The sequence below is a fragment of the Diprion similis genome, chromosome 13 (genome assembly GCF_021155765.1).
Source record: "Diprion similis isolate iyDipSimi1 chromosome 13, iyDipSimi1.1, whole genome shotgun sequence".
Lineage (NCBI taxonomy): Eukaryota > Metazoa > Arthropoda > Insecta > Hymenoptera > Diprionidae > Diprion > Diprion similis.
This window is the reverse complement of record NC_060117.1, coordinates 970,139-985,051: the sequence shown is the minus strand read 5'-3', so window position 1 is coordinate 985,051 and position 14,913 is coordinate 970,139. Positions and strand designations below refer to the sequence as shown.

The following is a 14,913-nucleotide window of genomic DNA, read 5'->3' as shown; positions in this document are numbered from 1 at the left end:
AGTTGCAGGAAAGGAAGGGCGAAGGCAATTCAGAGGCAGCGTGAATGGTAAAAGCAGCGGACACCACGGAGTCCGTGAAAGTGGTCAAAACGCTCAAGTCACGGCAAACTCACCGAGTCAGCTGTTGGTGGTAGTGGTGGTAGTGGTGGTAGTCTTCTCCAATTGGCGGACGCGTATCGAGGATATTGCAAACTGTGATAGCATATACAAAAGTGATACAAACAATTTTTTATCCTTTCGTTTATAAACAGACGAGGAAATACAGCCGTAAGTTGAATAGAATCAAGTGAAACGGACAAGTACTGATCAATTTGCATTGTCAAGTGATTAAACCAGTCTGACTCACGTCGAGCAAACTGTATAATTACATGACAATACGAGTCGAACCTAACCTAGACGTCTTTATTTGTGCCGTTACGCCTGTCGTAGAAACGTCAAATATACTCGAAGAGACGGGCTAATTCTCGCTAAACTGTTTCACAGCCTAAGGATAATACCGAATATGGAAAACAGCGGGGAAAGCGGCGACGACGGTGGGCCACTTGGTACTTCAGCGTTTCTTGGCGGTGGAGGCGTGGGAGCTTCTTATATCGGTGTTCAGTCCGATGACTTGGAAGGTACGTTGAAAGATTTTTATAAAGTACGAAAATCTCCGTGCATCTCAAACAAGAAGATGCCGTCGACCCTGCTTGAACAATTAATAGCTATACAATTTATCATATTATTATCACCGGCGACAGATGATCCTGAAAATACAGACGACTCGAACCACGGAGGAGGAGATCCTCTTCAAGGAAGGGGCGGCGGATGTCCTTTACGGGAGCAAGACCGCTTCCTGCCGATCGCGAACGTAGCTAAAATAATGAAAAGAGCAATACCGGAGGCCGGAAAGATAGCCAAGGATGCCAGGGAGTGTGTCCAGGAATGCGTATCGGAGTTTATATCGTTCATAACATCCGAAGCGAGCGACAGATGCCACATGGAAAAAAGAAAGACCATTAACGGAGAGGATATACTGTTCGCTATGACCACCCTCGGCTTTGACAACTACGTAGAGCCGCTTAAGGTTTATCTACAGAAATACAGAGAGGCTACCAAAGGCGATAATCCGGGCTCTGGTCCGGGCGTTGTGCCCGGTAACGGGAAGTCGGTTGATCAGCAAGGTACCATTTACGAAGATCAATTGTTCACCATCGCAACGACCACTGGGAATGCCACAACTTCGGACGCTCCCGTTATATACAGCTATGCACCTCCTGATCAAATGCAATTTCAACTATCCTGAGTAATATGCTAAGGTATCTTATACATATTTTACAAGGCTGACATTTAATTTCACAAGATTAAAGCAGGGGCCTGAATTGATGAACTCTAAAGACCTGCTACTTCGTATTTTTTCGAAATATGTCTACGATAAAAAGAACGGTAAAGGGAAAGTTTCTTTTTTTTTCTTTTTTTTTTTATTTATAAAGATTTCATTTATTATCATTACTATGATTTCTGCTTTCTCGCGTTTTTTTTTTCTGGTTTTAAGATATGTCACACTTAATTAATTATTAATTATCTACGCGCCGCTTCTGGCTTCTTATGAAAGTAACAACAATATTTCTTTATAACCATGAACTTGTTTTTGTCTGGTTCCTTTTCTTTTTTTTCAAGCAAAAGAAGATTCTCTTGTAGTTAAAATTCCTATATTATTTTATTCATAGTATATACCTATAACATACCCCCTAAAATTGCTAGGCAGTTGATATTCGTATCTAATATCTTTTGCTCGTCTATACGTACACACCAGTGTTGCTTACTACTATTATGATTATTATTCTTTTTTTCAACTTTGTTCTACTCTCAGCAATGTGATAAATTAATGAAGCATTATATATATATATATATATATGTATATATGCATATGTGAATTTATGTGTATATACATATATGTATGTATGTATACATGTAATTTTTTTCCTCTCTTAACCAACGGGCATAACTTTTTCATATATGTGATGTAATTTAACTTGAATTTGTCCTAAATTCAGTGGTATTAACGTCAACGAAGGAAACGGGCAGTAACATGTAATTTTTGAATCTCTGAACTCTTTGAATAAGACTTGAAAAAAGAAAAAAATAATATAAACAAAAAAGTTGTATAGTACATACACATATTTATAATTAACCGAATGAAGAACAATCAAAATAATTGAACAAAGCATTAAAAATTATGTGACAAGTCCATGGTATATTTGATAACTTTGATTCATCAGCTTGACACGATTATTTGTCAAGCTCAGTCGTGTTTGTTCGGCCGTTATAGTATATAATTCGCGAAAATGTGAGGTTAAAAATAAAATAAAAAAAGGCATCATCTCCTATACAATTCAGCTTAAAAAGTAATAACGGATATTTAATATCAATAGATTATATTGTATTGGGTTAACAATAATAATCTCTAGAAAAAGAACACGCGGCTTAGGTGTAGTCGAATCGAATTTGTCATATTTATGTACGTATAACATATCACTCTGTCCCGTAACACTATAAAGAGATTACTTGGATAATCGTAGAAAAAACATTGTCAGCGGCATCTGTCTAGTCGAGAGTATACGTGGGGAACTTGGTGGCGGGATGGCTTTTCCGAACATTCTCCTTCTCTACAATTTGGACCCTAAAATAAACGGTCATTCGGATAGTTGAGCCGCTGACAGAAGAAGCTCTCGCCCTTTCACCGCTGGAGGGGGCGGAGAAACGGTCGCAGCAACCGATCTGAGTGGCGGCAGGAGGGAAGCGGTTAGAAGAGACGGAGCCGGCTGCACATTATTCTGCTCCTTTGCCGAAGCCTTTTCCAATTTATCACTTTTCATCGCTGCGGACGATGACGAACCCCACTGACATTTACCGCAGTGGCACAGACACAGGCACAGCAACACCCTCAACAGGCAGCACAGCAGGCCGGCGCACAGGAGAGACGGACCCACCAGCCTCAGTTCTGAACTCTGGAATCCCTTTTCGCCCGTGCCCACAAACGATATCACCAGACCCAAAGCCGTCGTCCCAAGTCCCGCATAGAGCACCGTATTCACTGCCGCGCTAACTTCGCCTCTTCGTCGACCGCCACTCCATTCCTGTCCGTCTTCTTCTTCCTCTCCGCTACTCCCGTAGCAGTAGCTGGCATCTCGTATCTGGGAATAGAATAGTTTTCAACTTCAAGTCTTTTGTTGTGTTTCTTTGCGATTGGAAATGAACGGGTAAGCCTTGCTTGAAAATGCGCCGAGTTACCTACCCTGTTTCTTTTCATCCATCGTCGGTGTGCCTCGCACTGTTTTGTCTTGTAGTTCAGACCGTCACCGGCGCGTGAACCGATTGGTGATACTGGTGTTAGGGGAAGAGGCGACGGTCTGCTGCATCCCTGCCATGCCGCTTTACCCTGAGCCTGGCTCTGGCCGCTGCACTGAAATTGTCAAAGGTTGCTTTTAGACGCGCAGTCGACCGAACATTGTTCAGGACAGAATCGTAGGAGGGAGTAGACTGGCTTTCCAACCGTCGACCACGTATTTACGAATCACGATTTAGAGGAAATTTCACATCAACTGACAATTGAAATTCTTCAGATGTTCCTTCGTGATCATAGTATGTAGATTTCTGGGTATTTCTACATTCGCGAAGGATATAAACACCGTATCACATCTTACTTACCCCCTAGACATGAACAACTAGATTACAAGATTACACAGACACGACACGTTGCGTACACAGATAATTGAAAAATTTAAAAAACAAGCTAGAGGAAGTGAGGAAGAAATATCGTTACAGGCATACATCCGCCTATTATACTCTTACATACGCATGTCACATTATGTACGTGTGTACACGCGTTGAAAACTCCAAGGCATGTATCCTCACGGAGTAAGTGAGAAAGGTCGAACCCGCGTCCGATCTATACGTGAAAATGGAAAAGGCTAATTCGCAGTGTACTCACCCCGTATATGTAGGATCTAGGGGGGTAGCGGGGTAGTGGCGGAATAAGCCGGGTGGCCAAGTTCGAAGGTAGTTCTCTAAAGTTCACACCACCTCCCTTACCCCCCCTTAATCGTTGCTTCTCCCTTCTTATTAATAGAGCAGCCTGCATTCCGCTCATTCATTCACTTATTTGTGTGTAGATATGTGTGTGTGTAGATATATTTGTGTAGATATTATATATGTGTGTGAAATCTCTCCAGCTCTTCTCTCCGTTTTACGTTATTTGAAATATCTAATTTACCCTTACAGTTGTTAGTGTTATTGTTATCTTCCTCGTCGCGAAATTATTTTTATTTGCTTTTATCGATTAAACAGTCTCACACAACTTTAATAGTATCCGATCACCGCCACGTATCACTCTTTCACTTCACCGAGGCCTTCTTACCCCGGTACCCTACGATGGACCTTTCGCTATCGTTGAAGCTTCTCTCTGCAACTTGTAGCTGTAACAAGAGATTTGTTGCATCCTTGTTCTGCTTCTTCTATCTTCCTGTCTTTCTTTGTTTGAAAATGATTTAAACCGATCCTTAGAGAATTATTTATTAGATAATTATCTACCCTACCACAGTGCTAGGATAGGCTTCTGAGTACAAGAACGTGACACTCTAATTTATTCACGACGTTCTCATGTTTCATTCGATTTATAATATGAGATTTAAACAACAGTTTATATCACGGTAACACCTGCATTTTATCATACCAACATGGGTACGCGCGTGTGTGTGTCTAGTCAGATCAACATTGATATGCACTAAATACACCTACGCGCATACAGTCACGCAACATGTTGCATAGCTGGAGGAATTTGCGAAAACAGATTCTTTCAGTCTCTTATTATCTTTATTTTACTTTAATTCTTTAGTTTGTTCGATGATGTAAAACATTCTTGGAATATTAAGAGTAGGAGAGTTATCTGATCACGCTTACTCTCTAACGCACCCGCACGTTAAACATTAGTCGTATAATTTCTAAGTTGAGAATATTTTCTCTAAATACAAAAATGCACAGTAAGAAAGTCGACATTGTATAATATCCAGTTTCTACGCAAACAGCACATGACAGATATAAATACGTATATAGACAATCCATTTAATAATTAGCACGATGAAACGAGCATGAAAAAAACGCCAACTTACAACACATTGATATTACACGTCAAAGAGTTGAAAAAACTATTTAAAAAAAAAAAAAAAAAAAAACACAAAAAAAAACATACAAGAGGCCAAAAATTCCCACAACTTTTTTCCCCGCGCAATCGCCCTCAATTCATATACGATGAAATATAATCAACAATATATGCAGTAAAAGCCACCAGACAGCCAGACTTCCGTTAATATATAATATTTTTGTTTTAAATATGTCGGCATAGCATGACATGTGGAAGGGTAAGAAGTGCAAAATTTTGTGACGATCGTATGAATAATGATAGTAATGATTATAATAATGATAGTATAGTAATACAAGCACAAATAGGCGTAAAGAGAGCAAGAGAGAAGAAAGTAAATTACCCACCTGAAGTTCGGTAGAAGATGACACTCTTAGGTCGGGGGGTGGTGGGAATGGAAAATGGTTGCTTTTCGATACGGAGTAAGTTAACGATTTGGAAGATTCGAGGGAAACTGATAGCGGCGGTGGCGATATTGGGAAAGTGATAGGAGAGACCGGTATCAGCTGCTGCTGTTGATGCTGATGGTGGTGATGATGGTGATGATGATGTTGATTATTAGGCTGACACTGGTGCTGGGCACTAGAAGGCAGAGGGGGATGGAGATTCGGTGGTCTCGAGATCCTGCTCTGGCGCGACGATGGAAATGGGGCGCTCTTTGTCCTGGCTTGTTGTTGATTACTCTGATTATGATGGTTGTGATGATTGTAATGATTAAGGTGGTGTATATTTCCTCCAGGAAACCCCCTTCCCTGTCCCTGAGCCTGATGATGATGTTCGCCCGAGGTCACCGCTGAAGATACCGCGCCTCTGCCTGCGCCTCCGACAACTCCACCGCCACTTCCTCCTCGTTTATGTAGAAGAAGCCTCTTCTGCTTTCGCCTACTCGCGATGCTCGCGCCACCGGCTGCCGCATACATCCCAGGGCCGTCGAGTCCTCGTATGAAATCAGTCTTGCTTCCTGGCCACCCTCAGCGGCCTTCGACGATGACTAACCGATCACCAACCGATTAGCTTCTCGCGATCGACTCTCCATCGGCACTCAAAGCGTCGATCGCTTCACTCTTCACTGCTCTAGTAGTGCGCATTCTGGAAATACTGTTTTTCAGCAGAGTTTTTCGTGTGTCGCAGGAGTAGTAGAAACATTTCTTCCCCCTGTTTATCGCTAGCTGTATTTATCGTTAAATCGTTGATCGGGGGGCGGATGAATGGGAGGGCTCAGGAGGAAGACCGAGACTGATAGAGACGCTTGAAAATTCAGGCAAGTTAGCGGTGGTCAAACTTTTTCTAGAGGGGCTGTTCGCTAATTTATCAAAAAACAAGAAGAGGAGGATTAAGAAGCGATAGAGATAGATCAATCTTTTGAACGTTTCTCTTACATACAGCGTAAACTTACTAGACTAGATTAGTAACAACAGTAGTAGTGGTCGCTAGTGTTATTCTGTTCATTTAATTACGTAAGGTGGTTAAGAGGAGAGGGTTAAAATACATACCCATTCATGTTCAAGCGTAACACGCTTCAAGACAAGTACTAAGAGAAGAACTAATTGTAATTAGGTATTCAAAGTAGTGGCCGATGCTCGAATAGGCACGCATGAATTTTTGTTAGTTTCTTCTGATTTCTCTGGATTGTCAAATGTGAAAAGTACTGGGTATATCAGCACTAATAACATCGTTTCAGACGTAGATATTATACATAAAGTTTTATTATTACTTGACTGACAAGAAAACTGTCTCTCGTGTAAGGCAAAAATGGAATGGAACAAAGAAAAAAAAAAAAAATTCACTCACAGCGTTGATTTCAAGTAGAGAGAAAATACTTGCACCTCCAGAGAGGCCGACAAATTCCGACCTACTCACGCATATATATTATATATACGTATATATGTGTATGACCTGATTTCGAATGCATTGAAATTCCTGTATTTAATTATAATTATTATACAGCTGTGAATTAGGAATTAATATCTGGATCGCAGCGACGATTGCGTTGCGGCAAAAGAACGTCGAAATACGTATAAATGTAATTATTGAAGGGAGAAAAAAAAACAGCACGCGATGTTTGATAAACATACATATTCTATTCTTTGCGAAAACTATATTACATTAATTTTCGAAATATTTCCCGAATCGTTCTCCCCCACACGCTGTATACAAATTTATATTAAACAAAGGGAAATTGAGAATTATAGCATTGTGTAGAATTTTTGTGGGTGACTAGGTCGGCGATTGGCGGTTGCAGGGGTCGAGGGTCGACATATACAGTATGCAAGTATGACATGTAGGTATATTGTTGTGTTGTATCGAGCGATCAGCGAACGAGCGAACGTGGTGCGTGCAAGAGGGAAAGCGAGGCGGATTACAAGAGACGTGTGGCTGCGTGTTCGTGTGTGGCTCGTAGCCGCATATTAAGTATATGTACAAGTGAATCGCTAATTAAATCCCCTAAAAGTCTAAGTCTAAGCCTAAGCACATCCCGAGCGATTATCAATACTCGTTACTTTAAGAGGCAACCGCGGCTTATTCGATCCGTTTGATCCGCCGCGGCCCCGATCGGATCGGGCATCTCTCTGCGGATGTTCCTGCATATTTTTTACACTCTCATGGGTGTTTCTATCATTGTTATCATTGCTGTGTGTATGTACATAGGCACATACGGCTGACTGGTGGCGTTTAACGTAATTCGTTAGTCAATTCGTAACTTGGATATATGATTATTGTCTGCGAAACTGCGAACGCGTGGCTCAAGAGACGCATCGTCATCTATCCCTTGCAGGCTAAATACTTTGTACCCTCAGGTTCGATACCGCAATTCGCGAAACTCTCCGAAACCGCACCTGCCTCACAGATGTAACAGGCAGTTATTTACCCTGGTTTTATTCCGCTTATCACGCGGCTATCGCGCTGGAATTTATTGCCTATATACCAATGCGCTTTTTATAGGTAAGAATTAAAAAAAACCGTCGACACGACCTACTTGCGCGGTTGATCGCAGGTCCTGATGTATTATGCTCTAGGAGTCCGGAACCTCGAGTTAAGGAAGTTAAATCATCCCTGTAAGCTAGACTGTTATCGCAACATCTTGTTATGGGGGTATTTGCAAAGCGGGAACCCAACAGGTGGGGGAAAGTTCTCTTTGAACTTTCTGATCCTATGCGGTACGTGTATCAGCCGATTTTCTCACTTATTTGCTCAATAATTAATCATGACGACATTTTATCAGAAAACTGTGCAGCGTTTCGCAGGCAGCTTATATTCGTACAACGTTGTTCAAGTAATATTACAACAACGCGATTCGTACGTTTTATACCTATCCGCAAATTTCGGGAACACAATAATACCTTGTACAGGTATGCAGATAGGTCATCGCGTTTTTGCTGACAAACGCAGGGTATTTTCTTCCGTATAATACACACTGCAATTGAAGTTTGTTTTGTTAATTATTATATTGTCGTTGTTTCTGTTGCTCTTATTATTGTTGTTATTATAACCGTATTATCGAATACGCGACGCGGTGAATGACGAGGTGCGATGAGAGTTAACTGCGCCGATCATCGGCGAGTTAATTTCTTTGTTTACAATATATTCGTTTTTCTAATCATACGTCGATGATGTCCTTCAGCGAAACAACAATTATACAGGTATAATGCGCGGTTCACCGAAACGATGCGGCAACGACGATCGTCGCGAGGAAAAGGGATAACATAGCAAAAAAACAAAAATTAATCATACGAAGAATAAATCACTGACGACGACATAACATTCTATATGCACGCAATGCGGATATATCAGCTGTTTTTAAACAAAGTCAGAGTACAAGTACAATGTAACGTGTTTCGGAAGGTACGGGAAAAACAATGATCCCAGGGCAACGGCGGGCGCGATCGACGGGATAACGACGGCGACGAGGATAACGACGACTATTATCGTCGTTCGCCATTCGCCCTGGGCGGGATTCGCGCAATCACTGGCCTCGCCATCAACCCTCGGGCACGACACTGCACACCGACACTCTCTCCCTCTGTTCCCACTCTGCGAACACCCCGCTAGCGGACTTCCCACATCTACATCCACCTGCTAGCCTACCACGACCACCACGTACCTCTTAAACGACCGCTAGGTATGGCCTAGCTCCTGTGTACGTGTGTCTACACCGAACCAACCCCCTGCCTGCCACACAGGTGCACACCGCAAACCCCCCGGGTGGAGCGGCGCCCGGTCCAAACCACTACCCTAGTCGATATTCCCTACTTGTCATTTTCAACCCCTAACCTTTGCCGAACCCCCGACGACCGTCCGACCTCGTCGCTAAAACCTAAACCCTGCCGTATCGGCTTCGCTCAGTCCTCCTCCTCCACCTCCTCCACCTCCTCCACCAACCCTTCTCTTTTCCGTTTCAGCACCCTCGCCTCAACCAAATTACTCGACACCCTCTCGATAATTTGCTTGAGATCATGGTGACGGTGGCGATGGCGATGATCAATCCCTTCTCGATCACTATTCTATATGGTATAGAGTAATACATCACAAACTCGATGATCTCGTCAGGGATGGACTAGTTGCCAATATCACGCGGTGGTCTTGCTTATACGCGTTGGCAATATTATACGTTTGGATTTTCATTCGCGCGGATAATTGTACACGGTAGGTATGCAAGGTGCATGGTGCTCCGGCTCACACTCGGAGAACTGATTTACTCATTTAGTCTCGGGTCATTTTATTAATTAGACGCGATTTAGACGATGTTATTGTAAACTCTTATTATATGTCCAGTTGTAACAATACTACGAGTACAGGACATGTATATTGTTCCTCTTTTTGGGGTATTGGTTTATTTCACGGCATTCGTTGAAAATTCACACAAATTATTATATTCTTGTTCTTGTTTGTCATTCGGGTAATATCAAAAATCTTTCTTTTCGTGCTGATGATTATATAACTTAACTATGACAATTACCACGACGATGATGTTATATTATTCTTATATTCTCCCATTGAATCGCGACGATTCTGCACCTACCGGCTTTATACTCCGATTACGCGACATGTCCTTTTATTCGATATATCTAATGCACCATCATCATACGCATGACACTCGAGTGTTGTGCGCCTGCTCGTACCTTGCTTGGATCAGGACGATCAGGATAGTCCGCGACTATGGCAGGAACAAAATATTGAAATTAAAAATTCACCTCGAATGAGACCTCTTTTCATATCAATCTGCTCTCCTGAAGAAAACGTACAATTATAATTCTCAAACAATTTTTTTTTTTTTCTATCTCTCTGAACATATTTACTTTAACTTTCCTCTTACATCACGGGATTCGTGTTCGGCTTTTTTAGGTATAATTTACGTCTTCGCGTACACAGATTAGCTAACATTGTACATCTAAGTTTCTACAGAGTGTGAATCAATCGAGGAAGAGATTTATTCTTATTCCGTTTGTTTGTCAGTTATATATATACATACCGTACATGTGCGATAACACATTTTTTATATTATTATTTACAGCTTCCCTCTTGGTGCGAGAAATTTTTGTTTTTAAACTCACGAGCAGGCACAGGCTATCGATTATTCCGTACATTTGAACCTCGTTTCTTTTTCATCGATACAGTAGGTACATACTTAAGTATCCTTTGTACTACATGAGCCCTCTCCGAGCCGAGCACATCGACTTTTGTATTCTGAACAGCTGCTATCTCTTTGACCGGTTCTAGAGTCAGCAATAATGATTTTCGGCAATAATTTATTCCGGAATATTGGAAAATGTTTCCTTCTTTTATTACAATCATTTTTATACACGATACAAAGATTGAGAATTTCGCGGTATAGAATTAGCATAAATTGGCGTATGGCTGTGATCTCGTCAATTTTTCTGCCGTCGTTTCCTTCCACCCACTTTAGTGTGCATATCTCGCTTCCCCTTTCCTCCTTTCGGCTTCTTGCCACCCTTCTTACTGATTTTACTCCTCTTTTTTGGCCTTGGCGATTCGTCGTCCGTCTGTCGATTTTGGGATCTGTAATTATGTATACATAAAGTTTTACATATTATAGTCAATTCTTGACGCGGTTTACAATGATCGCGATATTTCGCATAGGACATTAAAATAGTTCTCTCAACGAAAATGAGGACAACTTACTCAGAGGAGGGGTTTGAAACAAACGAGATCGCTGGTCTCTTAGATAGGATCTTATCCACAAAACCCAGGTTCCGTTTCACCTCCTCTCCAGGTTTGAACATTGGCTGTTTATTTTTCTTCGCTCCTGGCACCATATCTTTGATGTTCTTTGCATCCTTTTCTTTGGGAAGTCTGTAAAGGTAAAGTTGGGCACAACGAACCGAATGAGTCATCACCGCATTTCCGATTTTACCGTTTTCATTTCAATTTTGGTATTAAAACGAAAGCCCTACCTGTTTTGGAATTTACCGACCGACGCCGTAGACGATCTGGCAACAGTGACGGCAGTCGCAATTTGACGTGTGTCTTGATAGTAATCAGAGCTCGGTATACCGACGCGAGGAATCTTCACGTTCTTTGCTTTGGCCAAGTTCCTCAGCCTCTGAAGTTCATTTTTACTGCGCTTCTCCTGTTTTGCAGTCGTTTTCAGTGATAGATGGTCGACGGTCGGGTCTGCATGGTCACTAACTTCGACCAGCCAATTCTTTTCAGATTCTGCCTGTGTTCGTTTATAACCATAGTTTGGAATCCATTTCTGAGAAAACAAATAAGCCGACCGCCACATGAGTTACATTTTGGATAAATCTGTGCACACATCATTCGTACAATCAGAAGACTAAAATATACCTGCAGCTGCTCGTCCCATGTAACTTTCGACTTTCGTTTTTTGTTGCTCTTGATGCCTTTCTCTTTGGCGAACTGTTGCCACTTTGTCAGGGGCTTAGGCTTCGGTACTCTGTGCGTTCTGGGGAGTACAAACTTAGGTTTTGGCAGCGTTGCTACGACTGCATCGTCCACACGTTTTGTTGGCAGTTCCCAAATCCTATTTATCAACAACTGGACGTTGTCCCTAGTCAGTTGCTTGAAGTAATCCTCTCTGGCAGTCCTGGAATAGACGATAAAGGATTTTTAAACTCGAATTTTTCATTCTGTATCAGATATTCACTTGTGGCAATTGTTACACTACTTGATTTTTTCAGCGTCGAACGAGTTGTAGTCAATCGCGAGCAGCGAGCCTTCGTCTATTTCCACCTCCAAGTGCTTTTGCACCTCAGTTGACCGCAGGCGTTCATCCTGAGCAGCTTTTTCGAGCACCTGCGATACAATATCCATCCTGGGTGTGACGCACGTAACCTCAAACTTTCCACGCTTCGCACGACGTGAGATATTTTTAACCTCCTGATCTTAAGGTTAGGATTTAGAACAGCATAGAAATCCACAGATGGCGTGGAAAGTGCGTGAAAGAAAATACGTATTGACTGTGAAATCCGTAATCCAGAGACATTGAAGTTGAACTGTTTTCCCGTAGAAGCACAAGTGGCGCTAACTCATGGCCACGGTCTTACATACCGTATGTAAGACCGTGCTCATGGCTAATGGCTTCTTTTCAACTACTTAGACGGGAGGTCTAGAAGCTGATTATTCTACGGTCATTTCAGTGTCAAGAGCTGGATAACTTATGGATTGTTTAATTCTACGATATATTGTGGAGAATATTTGAGTGCATTTGAGATGGTAAGCTGTGCCGCCTGTGGATATTCGAAAACGCGTAAGAGAAGGGATGAGCGGATCACGTTCCATGTGTGAGTACTTTTGCAACATTCAAATTTAGCTACTGTCCGCGAGTCGAGGGTTAAGGTTCTTTTTAAATGTTTTGCTGTTTTTCCCATTCTTATCTATCAGGTTTCCAAAACGTCCGGACAGACGGGACGCCTGGATTAGGTTTATGGGCCGAGCTGACTACAAACCAACGCCGTACAGCAGACTCTGTTCCCAACACTTTACTGATGGTTGCTTTGATCGTGCTTCTACTGCAAGAGTGCAACTAAACAATGATGCTATACCGACAATTGGAATTAGCAGGCTGAAATACGTTAGTATCTGTCAAATTTCTTCATGAATAATAAGCATGCCAAGTGCCAAATACCCTACTAATTTGATGTTGCACCAATGGTACCCTCGCAGGCTCGGATGATGCAGGATGAAATTACTGAGCGATACTTGTCCCCTACAACGGACAGTGAAGACTCAGATGTCCCCATTGCTGACAAAGATCCATTGTCTAATTCAGAAACCTCAATCAAACAAATCGAGCTTCACAAAGGTCAAAAACCTGGCTCGAGCACAATAACCCTAGTGAAATTGGATCCACGCACTGCTGCGGAACTGAGAAAAAACCTCAAATCGGTACTGAAAACACCTTTGAGAAGTCTTGCCCCCTCGGAATCGTTAGAGAACCCAAGCACAGTGATTAATCATGCTGCTGACAGTGGTGACGAGTTGACTTTGCTCAAACAGAGAATTAATGAATTGGAGACCGTTGATAAACTGAAGACTCGCAAGATTCAGAACCTGCAGAATACTATTGGCAAACAGAAGAGGAAAATTGATTCACTCAATAAACTCTTCAGTGACCTTAAAGAACTCTACAATTCAACCAGGACAAAAAGTGGAATGGCAAGAAACGGGCATGTGGTGTAGCATAAAATAGGTGTTGGTACGAATCAGCAAGGTGGTGAACCAGTGAGTAATTTGATTTTTGATAAGTCTTCACTTGGTGTCATTTTCGAATCACTGAATCAGCCACAACTTTTATTATACGCTATGCTGCTTTGACAACCAAATATTGTACTGATAATGATAAAGAATTTTTCTCGTTATTACAGATTGCTGCTGTCGTACGGAGATGCTCTGGGGTTCAAATATGGTTAAAATATTCACTTAAATCTTTATGAATTCATGCAGCAACAATTCTCCTTGAATCGCGTTACCTATAGGCATGTATTTAACAGTCAAATAATCGTCTGTGTCGAATATTTTATTTGCGAGATTGATTTTAAAATGTCAAATTAACGCTAAAACAGCATTTAGAGGAACTAACTTTTCTAATAGAGTGTCTCACTCGTAATAACCCAATGAGCATAACTCGGCGTTTTGCGATTCTTTCGTTACTATTTATGAAACTTTATATTTGTTGGAAAAAAAGCTATGTTTTCAAAATTGCAGGAGTTACAAGCATGACAGCCGACTATAAGACCGTGAATCATCAGGAATACTTTTGTGGAGCGAGAATTCTCATTGTATCCTGTAATACAAAAATTGAGTAGACGACAAAGGTGTAACATTATATAACACAGAGTTTTATCAATATCATCGACATTAGATTTGAATGGTATTTTAGTTTTGAGACGATAAAAGTGTGGAACTATGCATGTACTAGGCCATTTTCTTACGAAACAATCGCATGCAACTACCCGAGTTGTGTTGGAACTATATAGAAATTTACATTCATTATTAAATATGTGACTAATTTAATGTATCAACCCGGAATATATGTAACTTGTTGAATGCAATAAATGATAATCAATATTTATGTCTACGTTATTTTCTGTCCTCTCCACGTGCTTTCAAGACAGGCTAGCAGTTATTTATGAACTTCGGAATTTCGAACCACTTTTTGAGATGTCCTGCTACCAAAAGTGGTTTCTCGTTAGATATTCACCGTTTCATTCAATTTTACGGATAAATTGCATGTAAGCAAGCCCCTGTATGCG

General features: G+C 41.5%; 4 protein-coding genes across 6 annotated transcripts; 2 read left to right on the top strand and 2 right to left on the bottom strand.

Moving 5' to 3' along the window:
- The first annotated feature begins 143 nt into the window (after positions 1 to 143).
- Positions 144 to 6,783, top strand: LOC124414263 (nuclear transcription factor Y subunit B-1). Of its 2 annotated transcripts, XM_046895269.1 has the most exons (4): positions 144 to 267; positions 484 to 617; positions 741 to 1,298; positions 5,919 to 6,783. In XM_046895269.1, the coding sequence occupies exons 2-3, from the start codon at positions 503 to 505 to the stop codon at positions 1,283 to 1,285; spliced, it is 660 nt and encodes a 219-aa protein (XP_046751225.1). In that variant the 5' UTR covers positions 144 to 267; positions 484 to 502; the 3' UTR covers positions 1,286 to 1,298; positions 5,919 to 6,783. The 2 variants fall into 2 exon arrangements, with proteins under 2 accessions (XP_046751225.1, XP_046751224.1); XM_046895268.1 differs by lacking the exon at positions 5,919 to 6,783 and having other exon boundaries at positions 741 to 1,700.
- LOC124414261 (SKI family transcriptional corepressor 2-like) lies at positions 2,372 to 6,099 on the bottom strand. Its single transcript, XM_046895265.1, has 3 exons — positions 5,527 to 6,099; positions 3,278 to 3,445; positions 2,372 to 3,176 (listed from the first exon to the last, which is right to left on the bottom strand). The coding sequence occupies exons 1-3, from the start codon at positions 6,097 to 6,099 to the stop codon at positions 2,676 to 2,678; spliced, it is 1,242 nt and encodes a 413-aa protein (XP_046751221.1). The 3' UTR covers positions 2,372 to 2,675.
- A 4,001-nt stretch (positions 6,784 to 10,784) lies between the features above and the next one.
- Positions 10,785 to 12,564, bottom strand: LOC124414090 (ribosome biogenesis regulatory protein homolog). 2 transcript variants are annotated; one of them, XM_046894997.1, is made up of 5 exons: positions 12,327 to 12,564; positions 11,987 to 12,245; positions 11,593 to 11,894; positions 11,321 to 11,491; positions 10,785 to 11,197 (listed from the first exon to the last, which is right to left on the bottom strand). In XM_046894997.1, exons 1-5 carry the CDS (start codon positions 12,470 to 12,472, stop codon positions 11,047 to 11,049), a joined length of 1,029 nt encoding a protein of 342 aa, XP_046750953.1. In that variant the 5' UTR covers positions 12,473 to 12,564; the 3' UTR covers positions 10,785 to 11,046. The 2 variants fall into 2 exon arrangements, with proteins under 2 accessions (XP_046750953.1, XP_046750954.1); XM_046894998.1 differs by having other exon boundaries at positions 11,147 to 11,197; positions 11,317 to 11,491.
- Positions 12,565 to 12,736: 172 nt separating this feature from the next.
- On the top strand, positions 12,737 to 14,607 carry LOC124413803 (THAP domain-containing protein 1-like). Its single transcript, XM_046894582.1, has 4 exons — positions 12,737 to 12,942; positions 13,043 to 13,232; positions 13,325 to 13,882; positions 14,026 to 14,607. Exons 1-3 carry the CDS (start codon positions 12,872 to 12,874, stop codon positions 13,838 to 13,840), a joined length of 777 nt encoding a protein of 258 aa, XP_046750538.1. The 5' UTR covers positions 12,737 to 12,871; the 3' UTR covers positions 13,841 to 13,882; positions 14,026 to 14,607.
- The last annotated feature ends 306 nt before the right edge of the window (positions 14,608 to 14,913 follow it).